The sequence below is a fragment of the Macaca fascicularis genome, chromosome 4, assembly GCF_037993035.2.
Source record: "Macaca fascicularis isolate 582-1 chromosome 4, T2T-MFA8v1.1".
Taxonomy (NCBI): Eukaryota; Metazoa; Chordata; class Mammalia; order Primates; family Cercopithecidae; genus Macaca; species Macaca fascicularis.
In genome coordinates, this window is record NC_088378.1 from 56,290,611 (window position 1) to 56,307,700 (window position 17,090).

Here is a 17,090-nt window from a genome sequence, read left to right on the forward strand (position 1 = left end):
AGGCTGAGGTGGGCGGATCACTTGAGGTCAGGAGTTCGAGACCAGCCTAGCCAACATGGTGAAATCCCGTCTCTACTAAAAATACAAAAATTAGCCTGGCGTGGTGGCATGCGCCTGTAATCCTAGCTACTGGGGAGACTGAGGCACGAGAATCACTTGAACTCGGGAGGCAGAGGTTGCAGTGAGCCAAGATCATGCCACTGTACTACAGCCTGGGCAACAGAGTGAGACTCCATCTCAAAAGAAAAAAAAAAAAGATGTTAATATAAATCAGTTTGTTCTTACTTTAATTCTGCCCCACATAGCTGTGTTCACTTGGACTCATCATTCAAGTTCTCTGGAGCCCACTTCCTCATCTGTAAAATGAAGGATTTGACCTAGATCTTTTTCAAGGCCCTTTTCCATTTCCATGGGGTAGAATTCTAATATAAAACGTTCTTGGTAAATGATACCCTATATGACTCTGAAGTTGTGATGATGATGATGATGATGGCTATTTATTTATAAGGAAATGACAACTTTGTTAAAAAGCCCCTGAAGGGGCAGGAGCCTTGGCTCACGTCTGTAATCCCAGCACTTTGGGAGGCTGAGGCCAGCCTGGCCAACATGGTGAAATCCCATTTCTACTAAAAATCCAAAAATTACCCAGGCATGGTGGCAGGCACCTGTAGTCCCAGGTACTCAGGAGGCTGAGGCAGGAGAATTACTTGAACCTGGGAGGTGGAGATTGCAGTGAGCCAAGATCGGGCCACTGCACTCCAGCCTGGGCAATAGAGCCAGACTCTGTCTCAAAAAAAACAGAGATAAAAAGCCCCTGAAGGAACTTTTAGCAGAAAGGACTGACAAGTGACATTAACTAAAAGAGAAAAGAGTCAATCTTGGGAGTGGTAATCAGATCATGTTGAGTTAACACATGGAAATTGGTAAGTAAAAAGTAGCTGGGACTAGAGGCCACCTGCTGCCACGCCCAGCTAATTTTTGTATTTTTAGTAGAGACGACCATGTTGGCCAGGATGGTCTCAAACTGCTGACCTCAGATGATCCTTCTGCCTTGGCCTCCCAAAGTGCTGGAATTACAGGAATGAGCAACCATGCCCAGCCTCAAATTTCACATTCTATGTATAGGCATCAACATTTCTCCAAAAACATTATCTCATTTCCCTATCCATTAAGAAGCACCAGGAAAAACATGGTAAATATCTAAAATAGGTTGATTTCTATAAGTGCCAAAATGCTGGCTAAGGTTTAATTGTATCTATCTATCTATCTATCTATCTATCTATCTATCTATCTATCTATCTATCTATAGATATATAATTATAAATATAGATACCTATATAGATATCTATATAGATATATTTTTTGAGATGGACTCTCGCTCTGTTGTTCAGGGTGAGTGCAGTGGCACGATCTCGGCTCACTGCAACCTCCACTTCCCAGGTTCAAGTGATTCTCCTGCCTCAGCCTCCCAAGTAGCTGGGACTACAGGTGTGTGCCACCATGCCTGGCTAAGTTTTGTATTTTTAGTAGAGACGAGGTTTTGTCATGTTGGCCAGGCTGGTCTTGAACTCCTGGCCTCAGTGATGTGCCTGCCTCAGTCTCCCAAAGTGCTGATATTACAGGTGTGAGTCACCAGGCCCGGCCAGTTTAATTACACTGATGCGGGTATGTGTTGTCACTAAACTGTACATGTCTTTAGATGACCCTGAAACATACTATAACCTGTGAAGAAGCAGGTGGCAATTAGTGTGGCCTTGCCTCATCTTGGATGGGGAAACTAACACCATGTCAAATGCTTTGCCCCAGGTCATCTGATGAGTCAAGAAGAAAATGATTCTGGATTGGTGCTGGAGAGTCAGGCTTCATCCTAATCCCCAGCCCCCACTGCCCGGCTTGCCTGGCTCCTTGCTGGTCATTTGCTGGAAAGTGTTTATGCAGAGAACAGGCTGCCTCTTGGAAGCAGCACAGTCCTCTGCATCTTCTTAAATTTAAGGCAGGAGAATTTCTTGAACCCGAGAGGCGGAGGTTGTAGTGAGCCGAGATCATGCCACTGCACTCCAGCCTGGGCGACAGGACGACAGAGCAAGACTCTGTCTCAAAAAAAAAAAAAAAAAAAAAAAGTATCACATGGTGAATAAATTGAAATATACCAATATACCAATACGGTCAACTATAAAGGCTATTTATCTTTTCCTATCATTTACTTATATTTATTTCTTTATAGAAATGACAATTAAAAAACTCATCAGCTTTAACTGAATTTATTTTTATTCAAAGTATCACAGAGCACGAGGGAGCCTTGAAAACCCATCTGGCCTAACTCCGGCATCAGCCTAGGAGAGCACAAGACTTTGGCTGTATTGACTCATATAGTTCAGTGCTCTTTCTACTTCAACACAATGCCTCAATGCTATTAAGGAGAAATGTAATAATTCTTTTGGTTTCCTTTCACAAACATTATCATCAGGGACTCTGTGCAGTGGCTCATGCCTGTAATCCCAGCACTTGGGGAGACCAAGGAGGGAGGCTCCCTTGAGCCCAGGAGTTTGAGACCAGCTTGGGCAACAGCAAGAAATTCTGTCTCTACAAAAAAAAAAAAAAAAAAAAAAAAATTAGTCTGGTGGAGCAGTGTGCCTATGGTCCCTGCTACTCAGTGAACTATGATTGCACCACTGCATTGTAGCCTGGGTGACAGAGCAGGACCTTGTCTCTAAAAAAATTTTTTAAACACACATTTTTTTCTTTCTTTCTTTTTTTTTTTTTTTAGAGACAGAGAGTCTTCCTCTGCCACCCCGGCTGGAGTGCAGTGGCAGGATCTCACTGCAACCTTTGCCTCCTGGGTTCAAGCAATTCTCGTACCTCAGCCTCTTGAGTAGCTGGGATTACAGGCATGCTCCAGCACTCTTGCTATTTTTTTTGTTTGTTTGTTTCTGTTTTTTGTATTTTTAGTAGAGACGGGGTTTTGCTGTGTTGACCAGGCTGGTCTCAGATCCTGGCCTCAAGTGATTTGCCCACTTCAGCCTCCCAAAGTGCTGGGATTACAGGCGTGAGCCCCCACACCAGCCAAAAACACACAAAAATTATCAGGGCTTGTGTTTATATTTAGTTACTTTTGAAAATGTTTTTACATTTTGAACATTCCTGTAAGGACTATTCACCCATTGCATTGATTGGTGCTCGCAGCACTTAATGCTTGAGCAAGCGGAATTCAAGGACATGCTCTTACCCCCTTTCTTTTAGTGGACTCAGAAGGAAAACAAAACAAAACAAAACAAAAAACCCTCACAATCAACAAGACACAGGAGAGGCCTCAAAACAAGCAAGGACACTCTCGCTGGGGCACCTCACTTTTTTTTTTTTCTTTTAAACCACAAGGTCCTAACAGAGGAGCAAACTCCATGTGGTTTCTTAACTGTTTCAAAAGTGCTCAATCACCAAATCGAATGTGACGTGCATTGTCACCTTCCAGGAAAACTCTGAGTGGTTTTGAAAGGCAGAATCACAAAAGGGAAAATCACCTCTCCAGGGCTATTTCCCTTATAAAATAAATCCGTCCTGGAGCTTCTCCTTGGAAAAACACACACAGGGCCCCAAGTGTGTGTAGGCTGAGTGGCTGCACAGTCATTTGAATTTAGTTTCGAAAATAGCCCTTCCCTGTGTCCCTAATGTAAAGGAATAATTAAAACCCAAAGCCCATTTCCCCTAATTAGCCGAAAGCCCTAGCAATGCATGCCATTGTGGGCATTCGGGAGCCAAAATGCACCCACTCATAAAAAATGATCCAAACAATGGCTCGTGCCCAAGCTTTCACACTCGTTTTGCAGAGAATTCTTGGCTGGCAGAGGCAGGGTTGTAATTCCTTGGGTTGCTTGACTTCACGAGGGGCGAGGTGTGCATTGTGGCGACACGGACTACTTGTGAAGCCTTTGGGCGGCAGTCGCTTAAAGATTAACTTTCTCGGGTTTCCGTGACCAAAAGCGTTTCCGTGAATAGCGTGATTGGAAACTTGTGCGGGCCGGAGACCGCGGCGCGGCTGCTCTTTCAACAGGCGATTTGTTCTCCTGTCCGGGGCTCATTTCCATGCAAAGAGCCTGACATCAGAGCACCTTTTGTTGCTAAACGCTTTCTTTAGCCTCGAGGGGAGAGTCATGTGGAGCTGGAAGAGCTCATTTTGAAGAGAGGGGTCCCGGGGAGCTCCCTCCAAGATACCGAGGCGCCGCGGCCACCCCTGCAGGGTCCTGCCAAGACTTGCTAGAACGAACGAGTCGCGTGCCTTACTTAGTTGGTTCCCGTAACAGGAAGAAACGCCTTTGCAGTGGGTTTAATTGCTTCTGGGCCGAGCGAATTCCCCGCCGTACAACTCAGTGGTGCGGACTTTTCCTCCTGCTACCCTGTTGCTGCGCGGAGCGGGGTTGGAAAGTTTCTGGAGTTGTCAGTCGCGCAGCCCGTGGCCACCTAGAGCCGAGGTGTGGGCGCCTGCGAGGGGCCCCCGCGGGGTGGCCGGGGCCGCCGGGGCATGCAGCGCGGGGGCGCGGCTCGGTGACGCCGCGGGCGGGGACCCGGCATCCGGGCCGGCTGCGCGCGGGTGCTGGGCGAGGGCGCCGCGGGGACCTGGACGCACGGCCCGCGCGCGGGACACTGCCATGGAGGACGCGGGAGCGGCTGGCCCGGGGCCCGAGCCGGAGGCCGAGCCCGCGCCGGGGCCAGAACCGGAGCCCGAGCCTGGCGCTGGCACGTCCGAGGCGTTCTCCCAACTCTGGACCGATGTGATGGGCATCCTGGTGAGTTACCTGGGGAGGGGGCGGCGCAGGAAGCGCAGTTCGCAGCAGCCCCTCTGAAGACGGGGCTCCCTTCTCGCCCACCCACTGGGCAACCCACTCCGCAGAGGCGTCCTTCTCTGGCTGTAGTTCTTAGGGTGCTAAATACACACGGTATAGGGTTTCAAACCCAAATTAAAAAATAACCAGCCACAGGTCCCGTCAAAAGGTATTTTTTCAACAATCGGGTATGATATTCAGCAATTTAATCTGGGACACCTGCTCAGATGTTGGTGTGGAAAAGGCGAGAAAGAAGAAGCCTTCAAAGAGTAGTTGTAAATAAATATTTGGTTGATGCTGGATTAGGGAAAAGGATGATGTTACTGATGTTTATCTCTTCACCATTTGTTGTGTGACCACAAGAGGGAAAAACAAACATTTCCTTACTCAGAACTACCAAAATGTTCACCTACTTTTTTTTGCAGTTTTTCAGTTTGTGGAGTTACAAGATATTTGTTTTATATGTTTGGGGCTAAAACAATAGGACTTATTTTGCTAAATCTGTGCTGTCATGTATTTTGAAATGTCCAGTGACTAAAACCGCCCCTGGATTTGGCATAGTTTCTGGGAAGCAGTACTTCTGTATGGAGGATGAAATTTTAACCTGCTCAGGGTTGAATACCTTGGGGAAGTAATAGATTTGCTTTGGTGGAGCTCTAGTTAGGCAGGTAGACTGGAATCGGATGGGTGAGGATTATTACAGTCAGATATCTTAATCCATACATAAAAGACTATCGGAAAAGGCTCTAGATTTGCTTTGAGATCTTATATTTTTTGAATGGGAGGAGATGGAGTGAAAGAAGTTCTTCTTTGGGAATGATAAACCATGCACAGTTTTTAGCACAGTGATTAAACTCTTGGGCTTCAGTTATAGTAGGCCAAATGCCAGCTCTCCAACTGACTGTTTACATGATCTTGGTCAAGTTATTCAACCTCTCTGATCCTCAATTTCATTACCTGAAAATTGAAGACAAGGAGACTTGCTTCTTGGGGTTTCTGAGATTTAGCTGGGTTGATGTGTGTATCAAGTACTCAACAGACTGTCTAGCATATAGTAGAGCCTCAGTAAATGTAGCTCTCTTTCAGGTTTTGTTTGTTTGTTTCCTTCAAACAGTCTCCTGTCTCTTCCTTCTAGACATGCTAAAAGCCCAGTTACTCCATTTTCAGGTGACCATTGGTATTTATGATTCTTACTGTACAGAGAACCAGCGAGGGTTGGTTAAAGATTTCTATCTGCTCTTGTCACTCTCCAGTATTGAAAAATGTATATAAATATGCATACAGTGTACATTTACATACTACATATAGCATATATATATAATATACCTACATCTAATATGTATTTTAGATTTAAAAGGTTTTGTTTTTGCATTTTCTGAACTATACAGGTGAATATGATCCTTCACTGAAGTTCCAGAAAACCCAATGGACATTTTAAAGTTGTGATAAACTGTTTTTTTCTTTTTTTCTTTCTTTTTTTAAATTTGAGATGGAGTCTTGCTGTGTTGCCCAGGCTGGGGTGCAGTGGCACAATCTCAGCTCACTGCAACCTCCGCCTCCTGGGTTCAAGCAATTCTCCTGCCTCAGCCTCCTGAGTAGCTGGGATTACAGGCGCGCAATGCCATGCCTGGCTAATTTTTGAATTTTTATTAGAGACGGGAGTTCACCATGTTAGCCAGGCTGGTCTCGAACTCCTGACCTCGTGATCCGCTCACCTCGGCCTCCCAAAGTGCTGGGATTGCAGGCATGAGCCACCGCGCCCGGCCTATAGACTGTTTTTAAGTTATCTTGTTATTTCTTGCCTAGACCCAGCTCTAAGTTTTCAGTCACTGAGGAAATTGGTTTGATAATATCCCATTGTATCCCTTACTCTAGGGCATTGGGCTGGGGGCGGGGAGGGTCAGTGGCCTGCTGAAATGAAAGTTGGGCTGAGGGTTCTTTTGGGGAAGAGGGTTGGCCGGTAGCATTTTCTGCAGATTTGCTTTCCCTTCCCTGGCAGATTCCAGCACTGTTGGGTCAGTTGTAGTCAAGTGTTCTTTGGCTGAGTTAAAAGATGGGGTGGGGCTTCAGAAGCTCAAACCTGCTATTGAAAGGGCAGATGCAGGAGCAAAGAAAATATGTACCTCAGCTAATCATTCAGTATCAGGCTGGGAAGAACGTGAAGCCTGTCCCAGACAGGCTGTGTCTGCTCTTGTTTTCCCCTTGTTTATCTGGGGTAAATGGGCATGGAGATTGTTCCTTAGTAAAATTCGGAGGAAGACATGGCTTACTGCTCCTTTGTAGATGCCTTGTAGGGAGACACTAGGCTAAAAGAGAGGGAAAGCTGTCATCCACGTGTTTATACAAACTGCGTCTTCGGGGAAATACATCAAGACACAAAATTGACAGTTGACTTTATTCTCGCTGAAACAAGAGACACCATTTCCTTCCTTTTTTATTTAAAATAAGAGATTTTGCAATCATCTATCAATCTAGACAGGTGAAGTGACTTGGCCAATGGCACATACCTTGTTAGTGACAATGTTAGACTTGTCCCCAGTCGCTGGCCCCACCAGTAGGGATCCTGATGTCATGACGCTCCATAGTTAACTAACTATCTCAGATGAACTCAGTAGAAATGTAATTCAGTATGTTTAGAAATCCTGTGTGTTTTAAGTAAAATGTGACTTACAAGATTCTTTTTCCATACTGAATTTGAAGAGGAGAGTAGAGGTAGTCAGGAAATTACACGTCTGAACATTATCCTTAACAGATTTCAGACACAGTTCTATTTTACTTTTTCAGATTCTTCTGATTGTGGAAATCAAACCACACAGCCTATCAATACTGTGTGTGGAAATTTGAAATGACACAACTCACAGCTTAGTAGGTAAAAACATTTTTAGGTGAATGAGCACTATTGAGCAGTTGTCCCCCAGGGGATTTTGTTGATTATAACCCAGTGAAAGTATTGCCCCAGAGTCATGGATCTCAGTAAATACAGGATGGTTGTTTGAGTTCATTAGGACACATTTTGCATTTAGATTAATTCAGTCCATGCGCAGTTAAGTACCAAATAGTTGCTTTCAGATAATTGTTGACAAAGTGCTCATTTAGAAAAGAAATAATAGTATAATTTACAGCATGAAAATGTTTGAGCAGTGCTGGAATAAATAAATTCTAATAAGTGAATATATAAATGGATATCGAATTAAGAGGAAACAAGCTTGCAAAAAAAAAAAAAAAAATTACTAGATTGTGAGTGCCTGGAGGGCAGGGTCAGTGTCTTACTCATTTTTCTACCTCCAGTGCTCCTGACTTAACTGGGTGCTGAGAACATGGCTTTGTTGAATGAAAAAGGAAAAAAAAAAAAAAAGTATGTATTTCTTAAATGCAGGAATCACATCAAAACATTGTTTTGTCAAGACACATGTGCCTGCTGTAATATAATGGGGTGTATTTACAAAGATGTGAATAAATTCTGCTCTGGCTGAAACTACATTTTGGGCAGTTTCATCATGCAAATTAAAATCCCTGTGCTTCCACTGGAAACGAATGGTAAATTGCAACATGTTTGTAAGCAACATGTTTGTAAGCCCTGAGCTGTGAAACCTTGGTGTTCTTGTGAAATGTACCATTCTTTTCACTAACACTACAACATGTGGTAGGCCAGGGTTTTCAAAGCATGTCACCTTTCCCTATGACATATATAGACTTCTATTGAGAAGCGCAAAACTGAGTTAGAATCCTGTGGAATTTTACCCTTTTTTCTTTACTCCATAGTTGGCAGACACAGCATTCCTTTTGTTAGGTAGGGGAGGGAAGTTGTTTTTAAAAGCAGGAATTGCTAAGGTTGTTAGATACAGTTAGGTGTGCTAGATCCTTTTTTCAGGACTGATTTATCCATTTGGTAAATTGTCATGGTTCTTCAGCTTCTGCCTACAGGATTTGGGGACTTCTAAGGCGAAGCCCAGCCTTTAAATCTGCTTGTTAACTGGGAAGGGGGTTAGTAAGTGCCTATTGTTTGCAGGATCCTGCAAGATGCACCTCCCCCAAACCTGAAATTTCCTCTGTTTTTGCTTTGTTTCTACAATTTACACCCATTTCCCAGCATGCTTAGAAAACATCCATTGTATAGAGATACTCCAAACCTTCCCCTACTTTAATTCCTGTGCAAGCTGCAGAAAGGCATGCATCAGTCCACAGAACTGTTATATTCATCCTATCTTACTATTTACTCCATTCCTAAAAAATTAACAAGAAAACCCGTAAAACAAACAAACAAAATGTAATGTCTCCCTCCTTTCCTTTGTTGTTTTAGGCCAAGTGTGGGGGAAGGGGAGATGTTAGTGAGATCCTGAGGGGATCTTAAAATGCTCACTCCTTTGAAAGCAGTTCATTTACTTGTTCTCTTGGGAGGTGTCCTGAGTTGTGCCTATCAGCTAATGACTTAATTAATTTTACGTCTTGGAATTTGAGAGTCAAGCCCATTTCAAATATTCTGACTTCATCTTAATTTTATGATGTTCCTTTTAGCGCACTGAAGAAAGCCTTGAGGTTGCAGGGTTATTGTATATAGTGGAAGGGACTGAAGCGCCCTTGGAAATGCACCCTCAACTCTCATTTAGAGAGGAGGGTTTGGAGGGCTTCTGGGTGTAAAAGACTTGCTCAAGGTAACCGAGAGGAGGCAGAACTCAGGCGTATGGATGTTCACTTCTTTGCCAAAGACTAAGTCAGTGGCTTTCATAATTTTATGTATTCATTTATTTATTTTTGGGAAGGAGTCTCACTCTGTCTCCCAGGCTGGAATGCAGTGGTGCAATCTCCGGTCACTGCAACCTCTACCTCCCACGTTCAAGCGATTCTCCTGCCTCAGCCTCCCAAGTAACTGGTATTACGGGCGTCTGCCATCACGCCCGGCTAATTTTTGTATTTTTAGTAGAGACAGGGCTTAGGCTGGTCTTGAATCCCTGGCCACCCACCTGGGCCTCCCAAAGTGCTGGGATTACAGGCATGAGCCACTGCGCCTGGCCGGCTTTGATAATTTTGGTTGGGGTTGCCGAATCTTTTCCTGCTAAAGGAGACGCCTTGAGCTTAAGCGACCTTCTTCCATAATTCCCTTCTCCTCCCTCTCTGCCTTTATTTGCTGTTCTCTACCTTGTCTTTCTTTTGCTCAGCCATACAACCCTTCCCTCTGCCACCTGGCTTCTTACTGAGGTCCTTTGCATGCAGCTCTGTGGGGACTGAGCGGGAGGCCGTGCTCCTGTGTAGAGTCCCAGGGCTGTGCTGGGTCTTTCGCATACATTTTCTTACTTGATCCTCGTAGGAGGTGTGGCCAGTGAATATTCTTGTCCTCGTTTTACAGTTCAGATGTAAATGTCTGTGTCCTAAGTCATGCAGATGGTAGATAGGGAAGCTGAAAGTTGAATCATGCATTTCCCTGAAACCGACTTCCATTTGCAATTGTATATAGTTCATTCTTTTACACATCTCATTCAGACATTTAATGGCTGCTAATTTTTGTTTGTTTGTTTAAGTTATTGAGCTATTAGCAATACCTGCCCTTGACTTCTTTTTTTTTTTTTTTTTTTTTTTTTTTTGAGACGGAGTCTGGCTCTGTCACCCAGGCTGGAGTGCAGTGGCGCGATCTCGGCTCACTGCAAGCTCCGCCTCCCGGGTTTACGCCATTCTCCTGCCTCAGCCTCCCGAGTAGCTGGGACTACAGGCGCCCGCCACCTCGCCCGGCTAGTTTTTTGTATTTTTTAGTAGAGACGGGGTTTCACCGTATTAGCCAGGATGGTCTCGATCTCCTGACCTCGTGATCCGCCCGTCTTGGCCTCCCAAAGTGCTGGGATTACAGGCTTGAGCCACCGCGCCCGGCCGTGCCCTTGACTTCTACAAAGGGTTAGTTTTGCTGCAAAAGCCTCAGCCCCACGGTCGGTCGCTGAGTACATACCCAACTTCACAGGATGGTGGGCAGAGCGCCTGGAAGGCGGTGGGATCCCTTCCCTCAGGATCACAGCCCGGGAGCGTCTGGGCGGGCCACCACCAGACAGACCTTTGGATTTGGGCCCTGAGGGATAAGTAGGAGTTCCCAGAGAGTTCTTTTCTAGTGAGAGGGATAAAAAGGAAGGTGCGAGGAGGGCCCTTCCCCGCAGAGCAAAGAGGGACAAAGGTGGAAGGGCACAGATCTCCCAGATATGGGTGTTGATGTGGCTGGATAAGGTTTGTGGTTGCCGGTGAAAGAGGCTATCAGGCATGGGACCTAATTACTTCTGTGTTTTGGAAAAGTAACTTTTTTCATTCATTTTCTTTCTTTTTCTTTCTTTCTTTCTTTTTTTTTTTTTGAGTGAGTCAAACTCTGTTGCCCAGGCTGGAGTTACAGTGGTGCGATCTCGGCTCACTGCACCCTCCGCCTTCCAGGTTCAAGCGGTTCTCCTGCCTCAGCCTCCCAAGTGGCTGGGATTACAGGGGTCCGCCACCACACCCAGCTAATTTTTGTATTTTTATTAGAGATGGGTTTTCACCATGTTGTCCAGGCTGATCTTGAACTCCTGACCTAAGGTGATCTGCCTGCCTCCCAAAGGGCTGGGATTACAGGCGTGAGCCACCACGCCCGCCCTGCCGGAAAAGTAACTTTTGTAGGCAATGGGGTGGCAGTGAGGTTGGAAGGAAGGAGACTACTCTAGTGATCCAGGCAGGGATGGTGAGAGCTCTAACCAGATGTTTGTGCGTCATGTCGTTACCTGTCCTCTGGCTTCCTGAGGCCCAACACTTTGTGCAGTGTCTAAAGTAATCAAGACTGCTCGATGGTAACTTTCTTTTGATAATTCTTTTATGCTTAGAGTGGGCTGAGTTAATACAAGACATTTTAGAGATGTCGTATGTCTTGTGATTTTCTTTCTTTCTTTCTTTTTCTTTCTTTCTTTCTTCCCTTCTTTCTTCCTTCCTTTCTTCCTTCCTTTCTTCCTTTCTTTCTTCCTTTCTTCCTTCCTTCCTTCCTTCCTTCCTTCCTTCCTTCCTTCCTTCCTTCCTGTCTGTCTGTCTTTCTTTCTTTCTTTCTTTCTTTCTTTCTTTCTTTCTTTCTTTCTTTCTTTCTTTCTTTCTTTCTTTCTTTCTTTCTTTCTTTCTTTCTCTCTTTCTCTCTTTCTCTCTTTCTCTCTCTCTCTTTCTGTCTTTTCTTTCTTTCGTCTTGCTCTCGCCCAGGCTGGAGTACAATGGCACGATCTCGACTCACTGCAAGCTCCGCCTCCTGGGTTCACACCATTCTCCTGCCTCAGCCTCCCGAGTAGCTGGGACTGCAGGCGCCCGCCACCACGCCCGGCTAATTTTTTGTATTTTTAGTAGAGACGGGGTTTCACCATGTTAGCCAGGATGGTCTCGATCTCCTGACCTCGTGATCCACCTGCCTCGGCCTCCCAAAGTGTTGGGATTACAGGCGTGAGTCACCAAGCCCAGCTGATTTTCTTTCTTTCTAAAGGAAAAAGTGGCCAGGCACAGCGCCTCATGCCTGTAATCCCACCACTTTGGGAGGCCAAGGCTGGAGGATCGCTTGAGGCCAGGAGTTAGACCAGTCTGCATAACATAGTGAGACCTCATCTGTAATTCTTATTAAATAAAAAAGAAAAAAAGTACCTATCTATGTATATATGTATAAATATTTATATACCTGTCTCTCTATACTGATAGAATATGGTTCCTTAAAAGGGGGAATTATTGGCCGGGCGCGGTGGCTCAAGCCTGTAATCCCAGCACTTTGGGAGGCCGAGACGGGCGGATCACGAAGTCAGGAGATCGAGACCATCCTGGCGAACACGGTGAAACCCTGTCTCTACTAAAAAATACAAAAAACTAGCCGGGCGAGGTGGCAGGCGCCTGTAGTCCCAGCTACTCGGGAGGCTGAGGCAGGAGAATGGCGTAAACCCGGGAGGCGGAGCTTGCAGTGAGCTGAGATCTGGCCACTGCACTCCAGCCCGGGCGACAGAGCGAGACTCCGTCTCAAAAAAAAAAAAAAAAAAAAAAAGGGGGGGAATTATTATGTATAACAATATACACACCACTGTAAGATCTTTAAATCTTTCTTTTAAAAGCTAATTGTAGAGTACAGTGAAATAGTGGGAAATAAGTAGTCAATGCAAATTGATTTGTTTGCAAATCAATAGCTCAATTTTACAAAGGATGTAAGAGGAAAACTATCATTTATCTAATGTATCCTTTTTAAGCGTGCTGTGATGCTACCTGATTGCTTCCTGTTTAAGATTTGACTGTCCTAATCCCACTGTAATAGATGATGTGCCTACCCATGGTTGACACACATTCTTGTCATTAGTAAAAATGAAATTGGTCTCAAACGAGTGAATCTAAATGGACAAAGACTGACTCTCACAGTCAGTGATACCATTTAACACCTGTGAGTACGGACTAAGACTGCAAGAATTAACTAAACCTTCAGACTAGTTTTGAGATAAAATGTATTTTCGTGACTGCATAAATTGTCATTTTTCAAATGATATGCTCATCTATTTATTAATTCACGTTTGTAACAAGACCTGAAAATGGTAGGTCTGTTCCTCATTAGCTTTGCTCCTAGCCAGATCTCGAACATCCCTTCTTTTGCTCTCTGAAGTGTTTCACTGGGCAGCATTAATTCTTTATGAGGAGAGACGCCTCATAGAGATAACCTATCTTGTCTCTTTCCTGCCATGTCAAGTCATGTAATACAGACGTCTCCATCCTGGAGACTGGATATCCAGGCATTATGGTAGCTCTGAGACTCAGAAGACAAACGCTTGAGAAAGGGGTAGTTTTTCCTTTCCGTAATAGTAGTTTTTTCTTTTCTGAAAGGCTCCTCTATGGCTTTCAACATGATTGGTGAAAATGGAAATGTATTTGTATTTATGTTTGCTTTTCAAGTTGATAGGTGAAAGCGGAAATATATTTGTATTTATGTTTGCTCTTCAGACTAAGGTTCTCTGTGTTCACAGAGATACGTTGCAGTTCTCCTTGGGTGTCTGATACAAGTTCTATTCGTGGTTGATTTTGATGTTTCAATTCACTATTTACTAGTTTCGTTTTGCAGCAAGTAGTGAGTGAGGAAGTTTCCATGTGTCCACCCATCACTCTGCCTGGTTGTGGCTTCATTCTTTCGCCTAGCATGAGGTCATAAGAAAGAAAAGAAATGCATTATGAGAATAACACGATTTTTAAGTAAAGAGCCATTGAGGAGCAGAATAAGAAATCTTGGGATATCCCCGAGCCCTAGTTACCCACTCCCCGCCCTTTTATTTTTTTGAACTTCCCTTAATCCAGTAAGACCTAGTTTCCTTTAAAATTTATCCTAAACACCCTTGACTTTGTTGAGTTTAATAATAATTTTGTATTGGTCTTGCTATCAGCCAACAATTTTTTTTTTAACCTAGACCTAAAACATGTTTATGTGCTGTTTGTGTGTGTGTGTGTGTGTGTGTGTGCGCGCACGTGTGCGCGCGTGCGCTTTAAAAATATAGTGTTTCAACATTAAATTATTTGTAGAGGAAAGGAATATTCTAGTTCAAGAATATGTATCTTTGCTATACGAGTTTGTCTTTGTTTTGGTAGGAATTTAAAGACCTCCTTTGTAAAATAAACCATTAGCAACTTTGTAGCATTCCTTGTTTGGAAATGCCCAGTCTTTAAAAAAAAGTTTTGAAAGAGAAGAGTAACAACCTTAATCTGTGAGTTAAAACATTTAGAAACAAACAAAGTTAATTGAATGTCTCTTAGAAAACTGAAAGGTAGAATAGTAAAGTAGTTAAGAGCAAAGGAACTATTTTAGATTGTTTGAGTTCAAATTGTGGCTTCAGCCCTTACTGGACATGTGACCTGGGTGAGTTATTTAATTATTCTGTACCTCAGTTTCCTTATCTGTAAACTGAGCTGGACAGCCACCCCATCACTGGGTTCTCATGAGGACTATTTAAATAATAAGAACAAAGGCGGGGTGTAGTGGCTCATGCCTGTAATCCCAGCATTTGGGGAGGCCAAGGCAGTGGATCACCTGAAGTCAGGAGTTAGAGACCACCCTGGCCTACATAGTGAAACCCCATCTCTACCAAAAATACAAAAATTAGCTGGACATAGTGGCAGGCGCCTGTAATTCCAGCTACTCGGGAGGCTGAGGCAGGAGAATCGCTTGAACCCAGGAGGTGGAGGTTGCAGTGAGCCAAGATCATACTACTGTACTCCAGCCTGGAAGACACAGCGAGACCTCTTCTCAAAAATAAATAAATAAATAATGAGAACTGTGCATAACATACGATGAACAGTTCATAAATGTGAATTATTGGTTGGGTGTGGTGGCTGACGCCTGTAATCCCAGCACTTTGGGAGGCTGAGGCAGGTGGATCACCAGTCAGGAGTTCAAGACCAGCCTGGCCAACGTGGTGAAACCCTGTCTCTACTAAAAATACGAAAATTAGCCGGGTGTGGTAGTGGGCACCTGTAATCCCAGCTAGTTGGGAGGCTGCAGCAGGGAGAATTGCTTGAACCTGGGAGGCCAATGCTGCAGTGACCCGAGATCGCGCCACTGTACACTAGCCTGGGTGACAGAGCAAGACTCTGTCTCAAAAGAAAAAAAAAATGAGTTATTATTAACTACTAACAATAGTTGAATCTCTTTAGTTAGAATATGAATTAGTATGTCTTTATTTTAATCTTTTTAATTTTTAATTTTTCAGAGACAGGGTCTCCCTGTGTCACCCAGGCTGGAGTGCAGTGGTATGATCAAGGCTCACTGCTGCCTCGCCTTCCTGTGCTCAAGGGATCCACCTGCCTCAGCCTCCCAGTAGCTGAGACTACAGGCGCGCATTACCACACTCAACTTACTATATTTTTCTAATTTTTTCTAGCAATGGGAGTCTCTTTTTGTTGCACAGGCTGGTCTTGAACTCTTGGCCTCAAGCAGTCCTCCCATCTTAACTTCCCAAAGTGATGGGATTACAAGTGTGAACCACTGCGTCACTAATTTTTCATTTTTAAGTGAAGGGATGATGTTCTGATTCTACATGTTTAAGATCGATTGACTTTTTTTTTTTTTTTTTTTTTTTTTGTTTTTGAGACAGAGTCTTGCTCTGTCTCTCAGGCTGGAGTGCAGTTGATTTGATTGAGGTAATATGCCCTTTTTAATATGTAGCTTAAAAATAAATACATAAATTGCTTCAAAGTATTAACCTTTAGATTACATATCGAGAAATATGTGTTTAAAATATTTTCTATACTTGCAAGAGAAAAGGGCTGGGTACAGTGGTTCACTCCTGTAATCCCAGTGCTTTGGGAGGCCAAGGCAGGAGAATTGCTTGAGGTCAGGAGTTCAAGACTGGCCTGAGCAAGATGGAGAGACCACACCTCTACAAAAACAATTTTAAAAATTAACCAGGCATGTACCTATAGTCCCAGCTACTTGGGAGCCTGAGTCAGGAGGATCCCCTGAGCCCATGAGGTTGAGGCTGCAGTGAGCTGTGATGGCACCATTGTACTCCAGCCTGGGTGATGAGACACTGTGTCAAAACAAAACAAAACAGAACAAAAAAGAAAGAAAAAAAAGAGAGAAAATAGGAATGCTTTTGAATAGCCAAAATTTTGTGAAAGCAAGAAAATACTTGTAATAAAAATTTTCTGTTTAAATGGTACCCACATTGCTATTTTTGGTTTTTTTATGTGTCGGTCTAAGTGACACAATAACATAAGAGAGCTTTTGAATAGTTTACTTATTTCAAAACATGTAAAATATTACAAGCATTCACTTAACTCATGATTTCATTTTTTGAGTGATGGATTCATGAATGTACTAAATCGGTTTTTATAATCCTGATTGTTTTGTTTTTTGTTTTGTAGACTATTTTCCCAGGGTTTCATTCAGTTAGCAGCTATTTTTTGTGAGCTGTTTTCTGCAAATTACTCACTCTGGATCTTTGAGCTTTAATTAGGAGTCTTAGGTTTCCAGTCAAGAATTTCTAAAGCCATCATATAACGACGGCCCCACCAGACTTACGAAAAACTTGACCACACTTTTCAGTATGAATATGGCAGGAATATGGGACTCGTTGTGTTTTGAGGAAGAACTATAAGCCTGTAATGAATAAACCTGCCACTTTTATTTTATTTTATTTTATTTTATTTTATTTTATTTTCCCACAAGACGGAGTCTTGCTCTGTCACCCAAGCTGGAGTGCAGTGGCACGATCTCAGCTCACTGCAACCTCCGCCTCCTGGGTTCAAGCAATTCTCCTGCCTCAGCCTCCTGAATAGCTGGGATTA

At 43.8% G+C, this 17,090-nt stretch overlaps 1 protein-coding gene across 4 annotated transcripts in view; it reads left to right on the top strand.

Annotated features, from left to right (window-relative positions):
• SASH1 (SAM and SH3 domain containing 1) overlaps nt 1-17,090 on the top strand; it is a 289,530-nt gene that overhangs the window by 72,342 nt on the left and 200,098 nt on the right. For 2 of the 4 annotated variants that reach the window (XM_045390348.2, XM_045390351.2), the window contains exon 1: nt 4,415-4,781. The exons of the other annotated variants lie outside the window; for them this stretch is intronic. In XM_045390348.2, the coding sequence (XP_045246283.2) occupies nt 4,644-4,781 (138 nt within the window). In that variant the 5' untranslated portion in view covers nt 4,415-4,643. Of the gene's footprint in view, nt 1-4,414; nt 4,782-17,090 lie in introns of those variants that run through there. 4 annotated transcript variants of the gene reach the window in all.